Here is a 19,793-nt window from a genome sequence, read left to right as displayed (position 1 = left end):
GTTCTTTTATTCACTTGAGAGACTTTGTCTCCCCAGTCATTAAAATGAACAAGAAATTTAAAACAGGCATCTCATCCCCCCCACATGTGAAATGTTTCAACACGGCTTCCTTTTAAATATTCATTCAAAAGGGAATGACTATTTGCGTTGTCAGTTTACTCCACTTTATTGGAGAAATCAGAACATAAGACAATCCTAAAATGTCACAACGAAAGTACAAATTATGTTATCAACCGAATGGTATTACTGCGCCACCTGGTGGCAACCGAATGCACCACTACAGTACTGATCTTGACAATATTAACCTATTAGAATTGATGACAAAAAAAGAATGTATTCAGTACAGTAAATCACAATGTAAAGAAAATTAAACTGTTTAGGCGACTAACATTTCTATCAACTAGCAGGACAAACGAAAGGCTGAATTTCTAATGCTTCAACACAATATGGCTTGTAAGGAACAATGAAAATCAATTAGTGAAATGGACTAAAACAATAAATAAACACCATAAAACATACTTGAGTCCTCAGTGATCAAGGACAAAAAAAAGATAAACCCCCTCCAATGTTCACATTCTTGACTAACACGTTTACAATCCTTTATAAAACAATTAATGTAGATCGAATAGCTGTTAATGAATACATGTTGTATTTGGTGTCACGGTCTTGTTTGTAGTCTGGACTGATAGCCTTAAGCCACGCTGTGGCTGTAAGTGGTCCTACGGCATCCTTGTGTCCTTCAAAAATCCCCTCAAGTGCTGACTTTCAAACTTAAATGGCATTTGTCAAAGTACCAACTGCTTCAGGGGTTTTGCGTCACACAGGTGATGTCAAGTTCAGGTGAGAGCAAGCGTGTCTCAGTCACTGTCAAACTTGATGGAGTTGACTGTGGTGGTGTTGATGCTGCCGCCTCGGTAGCTTCCTCTCTTCTTCTTGGTCTTTTCGTGGCGAAACGATTTGCCTTTAGTGAAGCGGAGAAGTTCGTTGGCTTTGTGGCCCCAGTCGCCATTGGAACCCTTCTGAAAACGAGAATTGCGGCCACGTTTCCAGCAACTGCTAAATGAGCGCGTCACTTTAATAGTGCTTTAGGTTACCTTAGCATCAAAAGAGTTGTCTGCAAGGCGGGGGTCCACGGAGACATCTTCCTCCCTTATTCTTCGGAAAGGTATGTTAGCCTGCAAATATCACACGTTTTAAGGACTTCACAATTATTTGTTTATCTCTCAACGGGTGTGTGTGTTTTGTATATAAAAAGCTGTTACTCTACCTTGTTGGCTTTGGGAAACGTTTGTGGTGTAGTAGTTGCTTTTTTGTTTTTTGGAGTCTTTTTTTGCGTCTCTTCCTCTTGACTTCCTGATGAATTTTCGTCCTTCTGCTTGCTGTTGGTGCCTGCGTCAATTCAGGAGGAAATTGTTTGTCGTTTCATTTGTCGGTCACTACTTTGTCCGATCAATCCTCACTTACCGTTGGCCTTGGGGGTGGTGGCACCTTTTGCTGATGCCTCATCTTCATCTGAGCTGTCTGAGGAGCTGCTCCTGCCGTCTTTCGCTTTAGTCGCCTTGGTTGATGCAGCGGGGGTCGAAGTTTTAACAGTACTCTTCCCAGCGGTCTCCTCCTCTGAACTGCTATCACTGGACGAGGACTCTGCCGGTTTAGCCAATGTCGCTTTGGGAGTGTTGCTCTTGGCGACGGCAGCCTTGGCAGGGGTGTTCTTGTCGGAGCTACTCTTCTTGGCTTTTGCCGCAGGTTTCGCCTTGGCTTGGGCTTCCTCTTCAGAAGAGTCAGAGTCTGAACTGCTCTCTGCTGCAGCCTTCGCTGGAGCAGCTGCTGCTTTGGTTGCAGCTGGCTTGGCTTTAGGAGGTTCATCCTCTTCCTCAGACGAAGAGTCAGACTCCGAGCTGCTTTTTGCTGCAGGGGTGGCGGCCTTTGAGGCAGGCTTTCTCGTAGCCGCCTTTGCTTTAGCAGGCTCTTCTTCCTCAGATGAAGAGTCAGACTCCGAGCTGCTTTTTGCTGCTGGGGTGACAGCCTTCGAGGCAGGGGTGGCGGCCTTTGAGGCAGGGGTGGCAGCCTTGGCAGCAGGGGTGGCAGGCTTTCTCGTAGCCACCTTTGCTTTAGCGGGCTCTTCTTCCTCAGACGAAGAGTCAGACTCCGAGCTGCTTTCTGCTGCTGGGGTGGCAGCCTTGGCGGCAGGGGTGGCAGCCTTGGCGGCAGGGGTGGCAGCCTTGGCGGCAGGGGTGGCAGCCTTGGCAGCAGGCTTTCTCGTAGCCACCTTTGCTTTAGCAGGCTCTTCTTCCTCAGACGAAGAGTCAGACTCCGAGCTGCTTTCTGCTGCTGGGGTGGCAGCCTTGGCGGCAGGGGTGGCAGGCTTTCTCGTAGCCGGCTTTGCTTTAACAGGCTGTTCCTCCTCAGACGAAGAGTCAGAATCAGAGCTGCTTTCTGCTGCTGGGGTGGCGACCTTTGAAGCAGGGGTGGCGACCTTTGAGGCAGGGGTGGCGGCCTTGGCAGCCGGCTTTCTCGTAGTCGGCTTTGCTTTAGCAGGTTCTTCCTCCTCAGACTCTTCGTCTGAGGAGGAGCTGCTTTTTTCCGCTGCCTTTTTTGGAGCGGCAGCTTTTACGACCGGGGTTGCAGCCTTTGAAGCCGGGGTGGCGGTTTTAGCAGGTGTTGCTTTTGCTTTGACTGGCTCTTCATCTTCGGATGAGGAATCTGAGTCAGAGCTGCTTTCTGCTGCCTTTGTTTTGGGGGTTGCTGCCTTTGTTTTGGGGGTTGCAGCCTTTGCGGCAGGGGTTGAAGGTTTACTTGTAGGTGCCTTGGCTTTGGCAGGTTCTTCATCTTCAGATGATGTTTCGGACTCTGAGCTGCTTTTTGCTGCCGCCTTGCTTTTTGCTGCTGCCTTTGCTTTCGCGTTTTTTGCTAGAGGAGTAGCGGCTTTTGAAGCTGGAGTTGCAGGTTTTGTGTTTGCCGGCTTCGCTTTGACTGGTTCCTCCTCTTCAGATGAGGAGTCAGAGTCTGAACTGCTTTCAGCTGCTGCCGCTGTGGCAGGCTTTCTGGCAGGAGTTGCAGGTTTAGAAGCCGGGGTGGCGGGTTTAGCTGGTGCGGGTTTGGCTTTGACTTTGACTGGTTCCTCCTCTTCAGATGAGGATTCAGTGTCTGAACTGCTTTCTGCTGCCGCAGCGGCTTTGGTGACTTTAGCAGCAGGAATGGCAGCCTTTGCTGCAACTGGCTTGGCTTTGGTCGCTTCTTCCTCTTCAGATGATGAGTCGGAGCTGCTCTCAACTGGTGCTTTTGAAGCAGCAGCAGCTGATGATGATGATGGTGTAGCAGGTTTCGTGGCAGGCTTTGATGGAGCTTCATCTTCTGAGCTGCTTTCTGAATGTACAATGACAGTATTGTTAAAAGTGGTGCATGTACAAATGTACTTCAATACTTGTAAAGTAATACTAGTCCAGGGTTTCTGCACTTATCAGCGAATCAAATTTAATGCCATTTGATAATCACATACACAAATACAAACATATATGTTGTTTATATTTTATGGCTGCCAGTCAATTTTTAATTGCAAGATTCCCAAAGTTAACTCGCGTTTAATTGGAAATTAATTGCACATTTTATAGATGTTGTAAATGTGCTATAAAATATTTGTTTTTATTCTCATCAACATAAAGGTGGGCAAATATGGCTACCAAATACAAATGTGGTTGTATCTTTTAGTTCACTGCTACAGTAATTTTATCATTCAGTTATTTGAAGTTAAAAAGACATACTAAACAGTTAAAAGGAGTGTGAAATATTGAGTCATAGATTTATGTTGAGATAATTTTCTGCCACGAGGTGGCATGGGTGTTTCCTGTTGGACATTGTTGACAGGAACAGTACGTTTTCTTTTCAAATTCAGAACAATTGGTATTTGTTAGATGAACTGCAGGCCATTTTGTCCATTGCAAATTACAACAAGTCACACCAGCCCCCACAAATAAATATATTTTAAGGACATTTATTATTGCGAAATTGTATTCTAGTGACTCCTTTGCACAACACCATTTAAAATAAACCATGAAATATATATTTATTTATTTTTTTACATCGACTATTTCGAATGCTAAAGCGTCTGGACATTGCATTAATGTCATTTAAAAAGGCCTTAATTTGAGCTTGTTTTGTAATAGCACCGTCCGTCGATTGCGTGTAGTAACCCGAAGGAGCCGTTGTGTTCCGCGTGCCCCAACCCACAACATGCTGAAAGCTGCGTGGGTAAACAGAATGCTGAGGATTATGGATTAATTTAGCTCAACATTCACTACCGGGCAATTTTTTCTCCCGCTAGGCTTCGATATGGTGACTTGTTAAACCCTTAAAGGCGCACGTGTCCTGCAGTTGGTTTGGATCAGATGTACCGGTAGTTTGTATTCAGACTTGAAGCGAACCACACAGAGTGCGTTTGGAAGCGGGCCGAGACCACCAAAAAATGAGGGTCTCGGTCCGTACCAGGATTCGTTTGTGTGTATTCAGACCTGCACAAAAGGTCCGGACCAGCGTGGGAAACGAACTCTGGTCTGTTTAAAGTGGACTCAACAGTGCAGGTGTGAATACACCTAAGGCTCCTCTTCAACTTGAATCTAAGAGGACATCCTGTTATACATCCATTCAAGAAACTGGCTTTTTCAAGCCTAAGAGACAGACCAAGTCCAATCTTTCCTACCTGAGCTCTCCGAACTGGATTCTTTCTTAGCAGCAGGCTTCTTCAAAGCAGCTTTTTTAGGCGCAGTCTTCTTTACGGGTGCAGCTTTAGCTAGACAAGGAACAACGGTTTTGAGCAAACAGCAAAACTCCAGATGCCAATTAATCCTAAATTTGGGTTATCTTACCAGCTACTTTCTTCCCTTCGTCCTCATCACTGCTGTCGTCACTACTGTCCGAGTCGGGGGCGGCCTTATTGACCGCTGCTGGAGTTACCACTTTCTGTACTGAAGCAGGGGGTGGGACTGCACTGTACGTTCCTGTTGTAATTAAAGTAAAAAAAGATTCAAACAACAAAACCGACACACTTGCCGACAAGCGGGTAGTAGTTAGCCCCAAGGATAACAAAAATAGCTTACCAGTAATGGGACACTGACTCACTAAGAAGAATTACAACTGAAAAATATTGCTATTTCTTTCTTTCTTGAGACTTAACAAGTTTCGGGGAGAAATTTTCGAGATATGACATTTTGTCGATGTCGGTCGGCCTTAATGTAATGCTCAGTTAACAATTAGCATGCCTTAGCAGTAGTCTTATTTTTTTCTAAAAAAAAATAAAAATGACTTAACCGATGACTAGTAGTGCTGCCTTCAAGTGGCTCTAATTTAAACAGCAATTTAAGTCAGTTTTGACTTGGCCTTTGGTAATGGTGGTCTACATGCATCAGGTCTGTTACTACTGCTACAAATAGAAACCATCAAGTCAATCAGTGAGTGTGACATAATTTTGTAAAATGACAACAAACCATGTTTGGTTTTCTTGCTCGGCGGAGACTCATCTTCCGAGGAAGAGTCCTCGCTGCTCGAATCTGCAGCAACAGTTTTCACTTGGGCAGGTTTAACGGTGGCCTAGCATGGAAATGCATCACAAAAAAATGTGACTGAACATTCAAATCTCTGACAACATAAAGGCTTGATTTTCATTAAAGGGTTCAAGTGTGTGTGTGTGGGGGGGGCATAATTTAAATATATGCCATTGTAATGATTAATTGGATATTCACAGTTTGCAGGATATATCCTTTTGAATATGCAGCTGGATAGTTAGTATTTCGTATTTACCCGAGTTTGGCCTTGTTTGCCTACATTTTGGTTGTGTGTGCATGCAGGATGTTTAAGGAAAGCAGTCAATGTAAAAATCCGATACATTGTAGATAATGAATTGGAATCTTTACGTCGCTCAGATGAGCAGCATAAATGTCGGTTAATACATGTCGGTTTGTTGACCTTGGCTGGTTCGTCGTCCTCCGAGGAACTTTCCTCACTGCTGCTCTCTTGCTTTTTCTTAGCTGCTACAGTAGCAGGAGTAGAAGCCTTAGGCTTGGCAGCAGCTGCTGGCTCTGTCATTCAGAATTAAATATGGTATGTTATGCATTCAGAAAACCGTGCAATACTACATGAAGAAGTGAGCACGGCACTGACTTGATGGAGCTTTGGTGGCTTGCTCCTCTTCGGAGTCTGATTCCTCACTGCTCGAGCTGCTGTCTTTCTTTCTTAGTCCATTTACAGTTGCAGCTTTCGTAGCCGCTGCCTTAGCAGGTGTTCCATTGGCTGTTGAAAGGCAAACAGTCTTTTAATGGTAGCAAAACGTAAATATAACAACAGTACTGGGATATTACCAGCAGGAGTAGGCGTTTTCACTTTGGCATCGTTTTCATCCTCTTCACTGCTAGACTCCTCGCTGCTGGAGCTCTCTTTACTGGCTTTTGCCTTCTTGGCCACCGAGCTAGCAGCTCCATTCTGGTCAGTGATTGCTTTGCGTTTCTTTGCTTGAGGTGATCTAAGCGCATGCAGATAGAGTATTTAACAAACTCTTACAGGTTTGTGCCACAGCTGATTAACCAGTTTCACATACAATCACCACCAACAATCTTGCTTAAAGTGCATTCAATATTTTACTAGATGTGTGGTGTGCCTTGATTTGTTTCTAATGCTAGTTTAAAATATGTGCCTTGGCTTAATAAATGCTGTAAACACTGCATTGGTGGTATATCATGCACACTTGAAAGTGTTTTTTTATCACATCACTTACAAAGCTGAAGGATTTCAAATATAAACAACTCACTTCACCCAGAAGTTGTAGATATGAAGAAGGTGTTCTTCATTTTGATCCTGTGGACCCTGGTAATAGAAATGGACAGACAAATAATGAATATCCTGAATGAATGGCTTTATTCCAGGTCCAGACAAAAAAAAACGGAATTTGGAACGCTGCACAAATATAGTTTTTTAGGAGATTAAATTGATACTTAAGACGAGAGACATGCAATGGGCAGGTTTGGAGGACTCGGTAAGAATCCACGTGCTAACTTCCCACATACGTACAATGGTCTGCTTACAGTCTATCATAGCACGAAATCGTCGAAGTTTCACGAGATGAGACATACTTACCACTTTTACTTGCTTGGCAAACTGCTTAGCCGCTTTGGCGAACTTATTGTCCAACAGAAACGAATAGACACATTTGTATAAATCGCTGGGCACTGACTTGTGCTCCGCCATCTTCACCACGCTGGAAATGGAGGGCAGGAAGTTACCTCAACCGCTTCAGCGCATGCGCATTTGCGAAGACAACGAAAAGTAATGGAACCATTTACAGATACAACTATTTTATTTTCAAAACAGAATTGTTTTACAAAACATAAAATACAGCAAAGATCAATGCAGACACTTTTTCCGCTTGGTTGTTGTCTTCTTAAAAAAATCGACTCAACACATTCAGGCGCAGGTTTAATACGTCACCACAAAAGACCTTTCTTCCTCGTGTCATAACATGGTCGACTTTGTTGAAAGGATTCTAGAAATGACAGCTACCAATTGACTATTTGCGCTAAATCTTCACATCCAGACCCACGGAAACAATGCCGCGCTACGAACTGGCTCTTATCCTAAAGGCGATGCAGCGACCGGAGACGGCAGCAGCTCTCCGGAGGACAGTGGAGACTTTAATGGAGCGGGGCGCTGTGGTGAGAGACATGGAGAATCTTGGAAAGAGACTGTTGCCTTTTGTCATGACGAAACACAACCAGAGACACCGCCACGGATCATACTTTTTGATTGACTTCTACGCGGCTCCCAGCATCCTCACGGGTCTTGTCGATCACTTACATCGTGACCTGGACGTGGTGAGGCCCACTGTGCTGAATAAGGACACACAGAATTCCAAACAAGCATGCTGTGGTCTACAGCAGTGAACGTACGTATGTTATACACTAGGATCATCATATACAGTGGGAGTGGCATTTTCCGATTTTTAAATTGGTGCTTGCTTATTAATGGTCACGGTAGCCAGCCAGTAGAAGTTACACATTACATTTAGCACTGCAACGTTTACCATTGTACAATTACCGTGTTTATTTTTTAAATGACAGCAACATAAAACATTAAAGTAGCTTAATTCAACGATGTTGAAGAATAGTGATACGCTTTATACAGTTTTATTTATATTTAACAAAACGACATTTGAGGTCAATGTCTTTCCTGCTTATGGGGGTCATGTTGTGTTGAATCGTGTGCAATTTAACCTTTTTTTTTTTAACAGGTATTTGCAGTTCTCATCCAGTGGCTGTCCAGTATGCTGCTTCTTTGACCTCTTCCAACACTGGTGGACTGAATTTAATTGTGTTGTGATGATAATAAAGATCATTTTTTAATTATGGTGGAAGCTTATGAGGCTCTTACTATCAGGAATTTAAAAGTATTTACTCAAAAAGCATGTCACAGTATGTTAAAGTAGTCATATTTGTTTCAAAACAGCGAAGTTGGCCAGCCGCCATTACAAACATCAGAAGGTCAAAGAAAAATTTTAATTCCGTATAATTGTTTTCGTCTATACACAGCACGTTAACTCTTGGAAAACACTTACATTTCCACACAGTTTAGAAACACTGTATGAACACATATTGATTTAAATGCAACCATCCTGTATTTCTGCCATTTTCAAATGTCAAAACAGTTTTAATCTATCTATCACCAAGTTGTGTTTGCTGTGCCTATAAAAACAAACAGTTAAGTTTTCCAACCACTGACAGACAACAACCAACAGAAGGTCAATCTGTATTCTTTAATATTGTTCATGCCATAGCTGTCATTTACTTGACATTTGATCTCAGCAGGTTAACTATTGGAGCATGATTGAATTGCCACAGACAACAAATTAAGTTTTTATGTCAACTGTTATGCATGACTGGACATAGGTTTACATGGCTAACTTCTTTTAAATAAAACTACTTTAACACAACTCCTATGTGGTTAAAGGACAACACAGTTGCCATTGCGCTTCAGTTGCTTCATTATATTCCCACAAGTGGTAACAGAATGCACATTCAAGAGCTGCTATCTACATGCCACAGCTAGCGCACAGTCACTCCGCACACTGACTGACTTGACTACTCAATTGAGCCATCTGTCAAGCGTACCATATGTCTGAAATGTTCCTTTGATACTCTGGATATTTGCTCTTCAACCTCCAGACATCACAAACACACTTATGCATTATGGGAAGTGTGTGGCTTCAAGTGTCTTTATTTTAATGTACAGTATTACAATGGTTGATTACTGCTTGCACTTATAATGCTTAAATGTTAACTGCAAAAATGCCTGTACAATTGGTAAAAGTTTTATGATGCCAATCAGTTCAACTCAAATGTATGTATATAGCACTTCATAAATGCTGTACATGGAGTACAAATCAGCCATGCAATTAAGACAGGTAAAACTAAAATAAAACAGATTTATTAATAATTATAAGTAGGTAAGTAAATTAACTAAAAGCATAAGATAACTTAATATAAGTAGGTAGGTAAATATAAATCAATAAATCAGTAACAAATTACAGCACGCATCATAAAACACTGAAACAATGCAGTCAAAAGCCAAATAATAAAGATGTGTTTTAAGACTAGTTTTACAAGTTGCCTGTACCTCCAGGTGTGTCTGAGGGACCAGGAAGGGGTGGAGGAGCTGAGAGAGGAGCCTTGGTTTAGGTGGGGCAAGGCTACTTAAAGATTTGAAGACAAAATCTTAAAATGAACTCTAAATTGCACAGGCGCCTCCTACGAGCACCAGTTAGGAGACTAGCAGCTGCATTTTGGACCAACTGGAGACGCTTGAGGGAGGACTGGCTGACTCGACAATAAAGTGCATGCCAAGATATAATGAAGGCATGGATTAACAGTTTCTAAGTAATGTAAATGAGACGCTTAATTTAGACCAGATGCTGAAAAAACAACAACTGGATTTGACAACAGCACCAATTTGTCAGTTCAATTTAAAATCACTGTCCAAGTAAAAACCTAAATTTGAGACTGTTAGCTTTAGATAACGCACCAAAGGGCCCGAGTCAGCAGGATAAGATGTACAAGGGCCACTGGGACCAAAGACCATAACTTTTGTCCCTCCTCCCATTACAGTTCAAGAAATTGGGTGCCATCCAGTCAATCAGAAGTTGACCAGAAAAAGAATCCTTATTTAAATCAATCAGCAAGGTCCAGGTACAGATAAACAGTATACAATATAAAGCAACTAATATCATTGAAAAATACAGATACAATTGTAGCAATGGTGAGGAACAACTTTGTTCTGAGACATTTACATATGTCATCCTGGCTTTACTACATATAAGGACATTACAATATCTACACATGTAGCATTTTATTGAAACAAGACAGTAGCTTTTTATAAATATCATTTTTTTTAAAAGAAGATACAGTTGAGGTTAGCATGTTAGCTTGGTCCTCGGCAAGCGTTTCAGGTCCTCAAATGGCTCATTTACGAAATTAATTGTCCACCCCTGATTTAGAGTCTTCAATTAATCTGACATGCTCATTTTTTAAATGTGGGAGCCAAGAACGTGGTGAAAAGCCACACAAGTAAGAGTCCAGGAGTCCAGATTTGAACGCAGAACCTTGTGGCCATCTGTCCGGCAGCTGAATTTATACTTAAAATGTTTAAATTAACAATTGCAATTAAGTAAAATATAAAATTTGTAATTAAAACGCATTGTTAACAAATGTGAAAACCCATGTTATTGTGCCATGTGTAATTCTGTTCAAGAAAAATAATTATTTAATCGAAATACATTATTTTAAAACTCAAAGTTGAAGGTGCGCAACTAACTGCACACCCTTCTTAAAATGAGTGAATCGAATGCTGTGCATTTTAATGTAGCATTGTTGCTAAGTCAGAGTCTCCTTGGCGGATGTCACGAGTCAAGTGGCCCTGATGAGTCACATGTTTATGCTGAGTAGTCAGCTGACTGGCAGGCATAAAGGCTCGAACACAAGCCCCAGCTAGCGATTGCATTTGGAGCTCCAACCACTTTTGCCGTATCTGACGAGCCTGAAAACAGCGGAGTTATGCTGCTTCTCGCTCTCCTTTTCGTGTCCTCAGGTAATGTCCAAACACACAAGGCAAAAATGGACATGTAGTATACATAAGTCACCGTGATGACCTTTTGGTTGTATAACTAGTTATTGAAATGCGGAAGCGATACTAAGTAGGCTTGTAAACCGTAAATACTCGGGACAGTGCAAAACATGTGACAGTTAGCAGCTGCTACCACTAACTTGTTGTTATTATGTCCTCGTTGTGGCACATTACACGAAGCGTGTGAGTGAGTTGTATAAATATAATTTGCGAGTCAAAGAACAATCAGCGCTTTCTGCTAAGCTAGCGTTGTTAGCATCAAACCATGATGAGGTGAGCAATGCCCCATGTTTTTTTTTTTTTGCATCATTTGCACACGTGAATTATTTTTCTAATAATTTAGACTGTTTATTTGGTGATTACTTATGGTACCAAGCTGTTGTTTTTTCAGGTCAAAGATTTCTTGGCGACATGTAACTTGATCTTATTTCGCGTGACTGCCACTCACTGACTCGCATATCTCGTTATGATGAAAAGGGAAGTTCAATAAGAAAAATCACCTACCACAAACTTTCATTTCAGCATTTTAACCCCTACTCTGTTCTGCTCTGTTCTGCTCTGTTCGTTTGTGGGCCACCCCGCGCCTGCATCGTTTGATATTTGTCTACATTTTCAGCTACCCTGCAAGATAAAATAAATATACAGTAGTACTTAAAGGGGTCATCTGACACATGCTTTGATATGCAGTCGCTCTTTGAGAAAATGGAGTAAAAAACAACAACAACATAATTGCTTGACAAAACATGAAAAAATACATTTGGGCTTCATGTTTACAGTGCTTATCTTTTGTCACAATTCTGGTGAGTCTGAGTAGATACCGGTACAAATTTGTTCTGTGCACTTTGAACTTTTTTTACATTCTTGCATTGATATGTAAAGATATTCACACGTTGCTCTGTTCAGAAGTATAGGTCCACTAATGTCTCTTTGCACATAATCCTTCTTATTGGCTTAATCTAAAGCCTTCTAAATAGGAAATGTTGTTTTTGTTTTTGAACAGTCATTCCTTTCTATTGTTTCAGGATTATTTATTGAAGTTCTGCTTGGAATACAACCTTTTATTTCAAATGTTTATCATGACTGAAGTGAAGAGGGTGTGGGGTTTCTTCTGTTTTGCTATGGCGTTATCTGTGCAGCCACTCGCTCCCCTTTTGCTTGCTGATATTTTTATAATATTGTATACATAGGCTTCTGTTTCCTATTTAAAACATGATCGTCAAACGCAATCTCTTCCATGACTGAGCAACCTCTTTTTTTCTTTGAAGAAATGGTCTACAACTTAATTACTGTGTTGAAGTGTTAAACTTCCATTAGACCTTTATTAACCGTGCATGCATTAATAAGTAAAATTATATTAGAGATATTGAGTTTTTTGGGGGGGAGGACCTTTTTTTGATACTTTTTTTTTTGTGTGTGTGACATGGCCTTTTGAAATGTGGTCAAAAAGCATTTTCAAACTTTTCCTGTTAACTTCTACTTGGGTAGCCATCCTTCTCAGATTGGCTGACAAGTTTTAATTAAAAATATCCACCAATTGCGCAGGCAGGCCAACATTTTGAGACTGGTCAAATAGCTATGATGTTTCAAATGTATCCCAAAAACTCGATCGACTTTATTAGTGCAAATGGAAGATTGTTGGTGAGAAGAGCAATGTGTGCAGTAAAATAGGTACTGTACAATAGCAGAACATGGTTATTCTGTGAATATATGTTAGGGAGGATTTTAGAAGCATTTGAAGTCAACAGGAAGTGGCAGTACAGGACAAAATGGCACCTCGCTGAAACAATATAATCAGAATAATATGTTTAGACTATTGGGGGAACATATTAAAGATTGTTTTGGCAGTCGAGGAATGATAATATCAGAGATGGTTTAATTAGTCCAATGAATTTATGACGCGATGCCAAAACCAAGTCTTGACACGTTGACTTCCTTGTGATGTTGGTCGGTGCTTGTTTTTTCTCGTTTTACTTTGCTGACAGATTGTTGCATGGTTGTTAGTCCAAACCCTTGTGGTTTACTTGCTCGTGCTCACGTCTTTTGACCCGGAACTGTACGAAACTGCTGTTGTCTGAACCGGAGGATCCGAGTCCTCTCCTGAAGTATCCATTCGGCGGTACTTTTAGTGATTTCATTTTAGCCAAATGTGTAATGTGATTACAAATATGTGGATCAGGTACTTTGAATAGTAAATGTTCTTAAGTTACTATTGAAGCAGTAGTCTATAAATGATGGTTCTTTGTGTATTTTGCAGCTGTGGCAAGCCCTTTGCTGGGCACAGAGCAGTGTGCCCGTGGACCCCCTTACTGGTGTCAGAACGTGAAGACTGCGTCTCTGTGTGGTGCCGTGACTCACTGCCAGCAGAACGTCTGGAACAAACCCCAGATGGTGAGACTTCCTCCTTGTGCATAATTACTTCCATTTTCCTTTTATGCTTCCATTTTGTATTTTTGTTCCGTCAAGATGAAACTTCTGTAACCCTTGTTTTTTTGTAATCATGTTCCAGAAAGCAGTGCCTTGTGACTTGTGTAAAGAAGTGGTCATGGTAGTCTTGCAGGTTTTGAAGGACAATGCCACACAGGTATTTAAGATGATCATTCACTGTCTCTACTGTTATTCGTGTTTCCCCCCTAAAAGTTAACGGTGTGATTGCAGGCTGAGATTGTTGGGTACCTGGAGAAAGCATGTCAGCTCATTCCTGACCAAGGTATGAGTGCTGAGTGCAAGGAGACTGTTGACAATTATTACCAAATTGTCTTGGAAATCATCATTGGAGAGCTGGTGAGTGGCCTCCTCTCGCATCTGAGGGCATACTGCTCTGTCTTTAACCAATGAGATCAATAAATGCCACTGCCTGTATATGAGCATCAAAGCGTGTTGTCAGATCCGTACAGAGTGCTGAGCCAGGGCTATTGATAAGGAAGTGAAAACAGAGAAGCCATTATGCAAGACGGAACCTTGTGACAGGCAGCATTGTTACCTCACCTGCTTCACTGATCTTTCATGTAGTATGTGTGAGTGTTGATTTTAATTTTATATGTATTTTTTATTTTTAGGATAATCCTGGTGTGGCCTGTGGCGCCATTGGCTTGTGTCGCTCCCAACAGATGGTCCTGGCTGCGTTTCAGGACCAATTGATGTCCAATGAGATCCCACAGGTTGACCTCACCAAGTCGGCCTCACCTTTCCTCCTCAATGTGCCTGGCCTCTTGTACCCGCAGGAAACCCCCAAACCAGAAACTCCAGTCAAAGTACAGTCCGCTCTCTGCACTGCTGCGAGCAAGTAGGTTCCACACTGGTCATTTAACATTGCTTCCTTACTTTCTTTAGGAAAATGGTGACGTCGTGTGCCAGGACTGCATCAAGTTCATGACTGATGCACAAGCACAACAAAAGGCCAACTCATCCTTTGCTGACACACTCCTTGCAAAAGTTGAGGAGAGTTGTGACAAGATGGGGCCTGGTTTGTCAGACATGGTGAGCGCCACACACTCTTGGCATAGTTTTTATTTTTTATTTAATGTACTTTATTTTAACTTTAACAGCACAAATTAAAACATAACCCACTTTACCTTTCATCACAACAAATGACCAATACAATACATGGAAAGCACACACATTTCTCAGGGACTGATGTTGTCGCTCTTCCCTTTAACAGTGCAAGCAGTATATCAGCATGTACGGCAGCCTTGTTCTTCAGAAGATCTTTTCCATGGTGAGTTCTCCCATGTCATAATAGGAGTTACACAACATGTCTACCCATAAAGCTAAGAGGACAATATTTTGTTCAAATTGGTGACGCTCGTCCAGTCTGGCCTGCTGATACCTTTTATTTCCAACATTTTATCCCCCCCACCCATACTTAATTGACCCTTCATTCATATCTTTTCTTTTTCCCCTTTGGCTCTATGCTGCTCCTCAGGATCAGGTAGGTCTTGTATGTTCATGCTGTAGCTTTTTAACCCTTATTCTACTACTCATATTAACCCCTGTGCAAGTGTTACTTACCTGACATTGTAGCGACACATGTTGGGCATGTAGTTGCACTACTTTAACATATAACAATTTGTTTATTTTAATAACCCGCACAGATTGCTTGGTTTTCCACATGAAACGAGAATACTGAATATATATGTGTGATGTGTTCTTAATTTAAGCAAATTAGCTTGTTTTGACTTTCATTTTACTGCACATCTTTGTTCTTATTTGGAGCAGATTGAATCTAATACCGCACTCACCGCTGGCTGCATAAAAAGTACACGAGCTAAGAGCGTATGCGTTTTTGTAGGGTTCCAGCAATTTACATTTGCGCTTCACTTAACTTGTGCATGGGGATTTAAAAACTGTGGAATGGTGTGCAAGTTGCATGGATGTAGCAGAGTTTGATTCACGGCAATTTGAACCTTGTCTTTTTGTGTCCACAGGATCCCAAGGATATCTGTTGCATGGCTGGCTTCTGTAGTGAAAGTAAAAAGTCCACTCCCATGTTGAAGTTGCAAGCTGCTAAAATTGTACCTGCTGCCAAAACCTTGCCTGCTCTCAATCTTGTTCCTGCCACCAATGTGGAATCTGCCAAGTTGACTAAAGTAATCAGTCAAGCTCGACACTTTATTTATTTTTTATAGTTGAACCGAAATTCCATTCTATAAGACAATTTCACAACAGGCCCCTCTCTGTGTTCCAGCCTATGGTGCGAGTTCGGGTATCCCCCACATGTGCAATCTGTGAGTATGTCATGAAGCAGTTGGAACAAATGTTGGAAGATCAGACAACGGAGGTAAGACATGGACCGCGTAACGCAAACTATCAAGCAAACAGCGTTTTTCATGTTGTTGCAATTAATCTCGGGTGCATCTTCTACATGTGTCCCAGGAGGAGGTGATTCAAGCTGTGGAGAAGGTTTGCACATATTTGCCAGCCTCCTTGACTTCTCAGTGTAAGGACCTGATCGAGACCTACGGCCAAGCCATCATTGAGCTGCTGGTGCAGCAGGCCGACCCCAAGACTGTTTGCACCGTGTTGGCACTCTGCAACGATGCCGCACATGCTTATGTCCGTAAGTTGTCCTTCGTCTGTACATGTCTTTTCCATGATGCGGGCTAATCTTCAGTTGGGTCAGCTTTTATTTACAATTTTACAAACATATTTAATTTATTTATTTTATTTTATTTTTTACGTTAACTATTGTGCTTAGTGTTTTTGTAGTATTTGCACGCAAAGGTACAATAAGTGAAAATACTATTTTTTTCTAATTGATTTTAAAATGACATACAGTGGTAGACCAGCCAAAAAAAAATGGTTTCGCAAATACTAGAGAGAGAAAAAACCAACACCTTTTGGGAGTCGTGTAGTCTTAACCCTTGGACAAAAAATGAAACTAACTACCGTATTTTCACGACCATAAGGCACACCGTATTATAAGTCTCAGTTACGGGTGATATTTCTGACTTTAACTCTCACATAAGGCGCACCGCACTATTGGGCGCAGGCACGGTTAAACATGTGCTAGCTGAAAACATATTGTAGCATGCTATTATGCTAAACATACATGCTAGTGTACGTTTATAAAAAAATAAATAAAAAAAAGGCAGCAAGCGGAGCAAAACTGAGTTTGGTTGTACTTTATTGAAGTATTTACCGTAACAATGTAAACTGAGTTCAGTTGTTCTTGAAGTATATAAAAATGTACTCTCGTTGCTTTTGATCAATCCTAAGGGAGGGGCTCGATAACTCGCCACCAAGTTGACTCTTTCTTGCGCTCATGTCTGTCCTCGGTCAGGTCCGCCTTTCTTGTATATAAGCAATATGTCGACGGGAGATCCTCCCACACAGTCAGTCAGATTTTGGACCTTGGTCCCCACACAAGGCACACCTCACTATTAGGCGCAACGTAGATTTTTGAGAAAATGTAAGACTTTAAAGTACTCCTTATAGTCGTTAAAATACGGTAATACTTGCACCTCCAAATGATCTGTTTGTGTTAATATGAACTACATCATACATTCTTCTTCTTGGTATTAAAACTTGAACATGTATCAAGTTGTACTGTACTGGCAATCTAAAACCAAGACTCATTCCAGCTGCCCTTGATAAGACTGTCTTCAAAAATGGCGGCTACTGCAAGGTGTGCAAAATGGCCGTCTCCTACATTGACGGAATCCTCGAAAAGAATGCAACCGAGGCACAGCTTGTAGAGGCAGTGAGAAAAGTTTGCAGGTTCCTGCCTGACTCCTTCCAGACAGAGGTAAGAAGATTCACATCGACGTACGTAGCTACGGTTCTGACCATCGTACTAACTCTTGTTTGTGATTGTCGACAGTGTGATCAGCTGGTTGAACAATACGAGCCCATGCTTGTGCAAATGCTCCTTGAGATGCTCGACCCGGACTTTGTGTGCCTGGTGGGTTTATTATCGTCTTCACCATGTTGTGTAGGTCAGGAAGTATGGTGTGTGCCAGTTAAGCAGCATCTGTGCGTGTATGTGTGTTAATAGCAAGTGGGCGCTTGTCCTGAGGCTCTGCGCAGACTGCTGGGAAAAGAGCAGTGCACTTTGGGACCTTCGTTCTGGTGCAGGAGCATGGAGACGGCAACTCAATGCGATGTATGTTACTTGCACATGCACTACTTTTTCCAGTGGAACTTTAGGATAAACCTCAAAGACACTATAACCTTACAGTTGAACTTAATTTGATCTTCTGTCAACTTTAGCATTCATATCGATAAATGTTCCAGTAATTTTTGCACAACTGTCTGTTCTCGAATAAGCTAAATGGCAAAACAGTTGAATCAAATCCGCGTTTCACATGTTGACAAAGACTGGTCGGTATTTACAGCTAACACCAATGTCTTGCTATTGTGAGGCTTCAAACAGGACCTTCTTTGAAAGTGGCAATCACAGTAAGGCACAGAAGTAGACGTCCTTGAAAATGTATTTGTCAATTCATGGACCTCTTGGGATTTTTGCTGTTGAGCTTGTTGGAGAACAGAAAGTTGTGCAAAAAAAGTTACTGAAATACGGAACTTTTGGGATGCTCAATTTAAGTTGACCTGTAAAAGTTGTAGTGCATTTTAGGTTAATTTGTAACTTTTTGTCAGTGAATTTATTATGATTAATATTTATATGGATGGATTTTTGAGTAGCAAATTGAAGTGATCCTAACTTAAAGCTTTCTCTCTTGTTTTTCAGGCTGTGGCTCACTGCAAGCGCCACATGTGGGCATAGAAGAAGATCAGCGCCTACTGACACTTTTTAGGGAATTAACTGCATTGCTGCTTCCTACTGCAACTGTTTGTTTATCCTTTTCTTGACTAGACTAAGTGACTATGTTTAATTTGATGTGATTTATGGAAAGGGACAGGACTTCTTTTTTTGTTCCCCTTTCTGGGGCAGGGGTTGGGGTTAATTACATGTACACAGACCTTGTTTTCTAAAAACAGGCTAATTTATCACTGTAAGATTTCTCAGTTTGGTCTATTTGAGTTGTATTCTTGTGCTTGCTACATTTGATTACATGTAGTAACAAAAGTTTCACATGTGGTGCCGTGTCGAGAGCAGAAGGTTGTTTTCCCCCCCCCCTCCCTCATTGCAGGCGCAAACAGATGATGTATTAAAGAATGACAAATGTAACATGTCTTATTCTAAAGCAAATGTTTATTATTGTAAGGCCATAATGTTTTAGTGTGATGTTTTTAGGAGGTAATGACATGGCCTTGAGTTTTTCTTCCATTGTTTGCACTTTCACAGCTGTTTGTAACTGGGAGTTATTACACCAAGCATCCTCTGTTCTGCTTCATATCCTGAGCCAGCTGTAAGTTCATCTGATTGTTTTAACTATTAAAATGATCCAAATCACTGGAATGTTATATACCGTAGACTAAACTCTGCATAAGTGCATTCTACTTTTAGGAAATCTTGACGTTTCAGAATCAGAATGTACGATTGCGTACTTCATCCTTTATTTTGTTCCACTTACCTAAGGTTGGGTCAAATTTCTTGCCATAAAGAAAACGTTTTTGTCGCGAGAACCTCTGGCGAACATTTTTGCAACCTTTTAACAAAGCCTTACAAACTAAATTTGGCTAAATTCACAAACACTCACAAGCCTTAGCCTCTCAGTGAGGTACCACCTTTATGGTCAAGTCCAAAATGAGCACAGAGTTCCAATCCATCATTGCTTGGGTACTGATGGTGGTGGGGTTGTCTATTGGCCTTGACTGATATGTGGTGGGGCTGAGAAACGATATATTACATACCAGGGTTTGGAGTCCTGCAGGCTTTAGATGTTTCCGCCTACCAATAGACCTGATATTAAAGATCAGGATCATTATCAGGCATGCTGATTATATGAATCAGGTGTGCTAGTGGGCGGAAAGTCTGTAACCTCTTAAGCCTGCATGACGCCGGACCTCGAGGACCGGAATGGGTGAATCCTGCTATATGCGATTTTTAGTATCAAATGACTTCGAAACTGTGGCTACTGGCTACGCAGATTTCTTAACGGGCGGTAGCGCCCTCTAGCGCCGGTGTAGCGCCATCACTGAAACAATTTTCGCCTGGAGCCTCAATCAGTGCAACCATGGCACAGAAGCCATTACAAGAAAGGAGTCCATATAATGAAGATTGTGATACTAAATAC

At 41.6% G+C, this 19,793-nt stretch overlaps 3 protein-coding genes across 3 annotated transcripts; 2 read left to right on the top strand and 1 right to left on the bottom strand.

The window, feature by feature from the left end:
- Positions 1–147: 147 nt before the first annotated feature.
- On the bottom strand, positions 148–7,289 carry nolc1 (nucleolar and coiled-body phosphoprotein 1). Its single transcript, XM_086093690.1, has 12 exons — positions 7,123–7,289; positions 6,797–6,852; positions 6,351–6,511; positions 6,154–6,282; positions 5,959–6,071; positions 5,481–5,583; positions 4,863–4,994; positions 4,697–4,786; positions 1,465–3,366; positions 1,268–1,389; positions 1,095–1,175; positions 148–1,019 (listed from the first exon to the last, which is right to left on the bottom strand). Exons 1-12 carry the CDS (start codon positions 7,231–7,233, stop codon positions 858–860), a joined length of 3,162 nt encoding a protein of 1,053 aa, XP_085949816.1. The 5' UTR covers positions 7,234–7,289; the 3' UTR covers positions 148–857.
- A 167-nt stretch (positions 7,290–7,456) lies between these two features.
- On the top strand, positions 7,457–8,389 carry mrps6 (mitochondrial ribosomal protein S6). Its single transcript, XM_086093693.1, has 2 exons — positions 7,457–7,927; positions 8,273–8,389. The coding sequence occupies exon 1, from the start codon at positions 7,593–7,595 to the stop codon at positions 7,923–7,925; it is 333 nt and encodes a 110-aa protein (XP_085949819.1). The 5' UTR covers positions 7,457–7,592; the 3' UTR covers positions 7,926–7,927; positions 8,273–8,389.
- Positions 8,390–10,952: 2,563 nt separating this feature from the next.
- psap (prosaposin) lies at positions 10,953–19,009 on the top strand. The gene is made up of 14 exons (XM_086093691.1): positions 10,953–11,121; positions 13,412–13,545; positions 13,664–13,738; positions 13,813–13,938; positions 14,214–14,408; positions 14,488–14,634; positions 14,816–14,872; positions 15,582–15,743; positions 15,842–15,934; positions 16,030–16,213; positions 17,238–17,401; positions 17,477–17,557; positions 17,651–17,758; positions 18,344–19,009. Exons 1-14 carry the CDS (start codon positions 11,088–11,090, stop codon positions 18,377–18,379), a joined length of 1,596 nt encoding a protein of 531 aa, XP_085949817.1. The 5' UTR covers positions 10,953–11,087; the 3' UTR covers positions 18,380–19,009.
- The last annotated feature ends 784 nt before the right edge of the window (positions 19,010–19,793 follow it).

This window comes from Leptonotus elevatus, chromosome 13 (assembly GCF_054856555.1).
Source record: "Leptonotus elevatus isolate MCC_2025b chromosome 13, RoL_Lele_1.0, whole genome shotgun sequence".
In the NCBI taxonomy this organism is placed as follows: Eukaryota; Metazoa; Chordata; class Actinopteri; order Syngnathiformes; family Syngnathidae; genus Leptonotus; species Leptonotus elevatus.
Note: the sequence above shows the minus strand (reverse complement) of the source record. Positions and strands in the feature narration are given on the sequence as shown.

What these genes read in the sequence shown, in the direction of transcription:
- nolc1 (XM_086093690.1), bottom strand. Translation starts at nt 7,233, where the DNA reads ATGGCGGAGCACAAGTCAGTGCCCAGCGATTTATACAAATGTGTCTAT. An exon ending in GAAAACGCCTACTCCTGCTG is followed by an intron (nt 6,283 to 6,350) that starts GTAATATCCCAG and finishes GCCTTTCAACAG; the next exon opens with CCAATGGAACACCTGCTAAG. An exon ending in CACCACCCCCAAGGCCAACG is followed by an intron (nt 1,390 to 1,464) that starts GTAAGTGAGGAT and finishes GAATTGACGCAG; the next exon opens with GCACCAACAGCAAGCAGAAG.
- mrps6 (XM_086093693.1), top strand. Translation starts at nt 7,593, where the DNA reads ATGCCGCGCTACGAACTGGCTCTTATCCTAAAGGCGATGCAGCGACCG.
- psap (XM_086093691.1), top strand. Translation starts at nt 11,088, where the DNA reads ATGCTGCTTCTCGCTCTCCTTTTCGTGTCCTCAG. An exon ending in TCTGGAACAAACCCCAGATG is followed by an intron (nt 13,546 to 13,663) that starts GTGAGACTTCCT and finishes ATCATGTTCCAG; the next exon opens with AAAGCAGTGCCTTGTGACTT. An exon ending in TGGAAGATCAGACAACGGAG is followed by an intron (nt 15,935 to 16,029) that starts GTAAGACATGGA and finishes CATGTGTCCCAG; the next exon opens with GAGGAGGTGATTCAAGCTGT.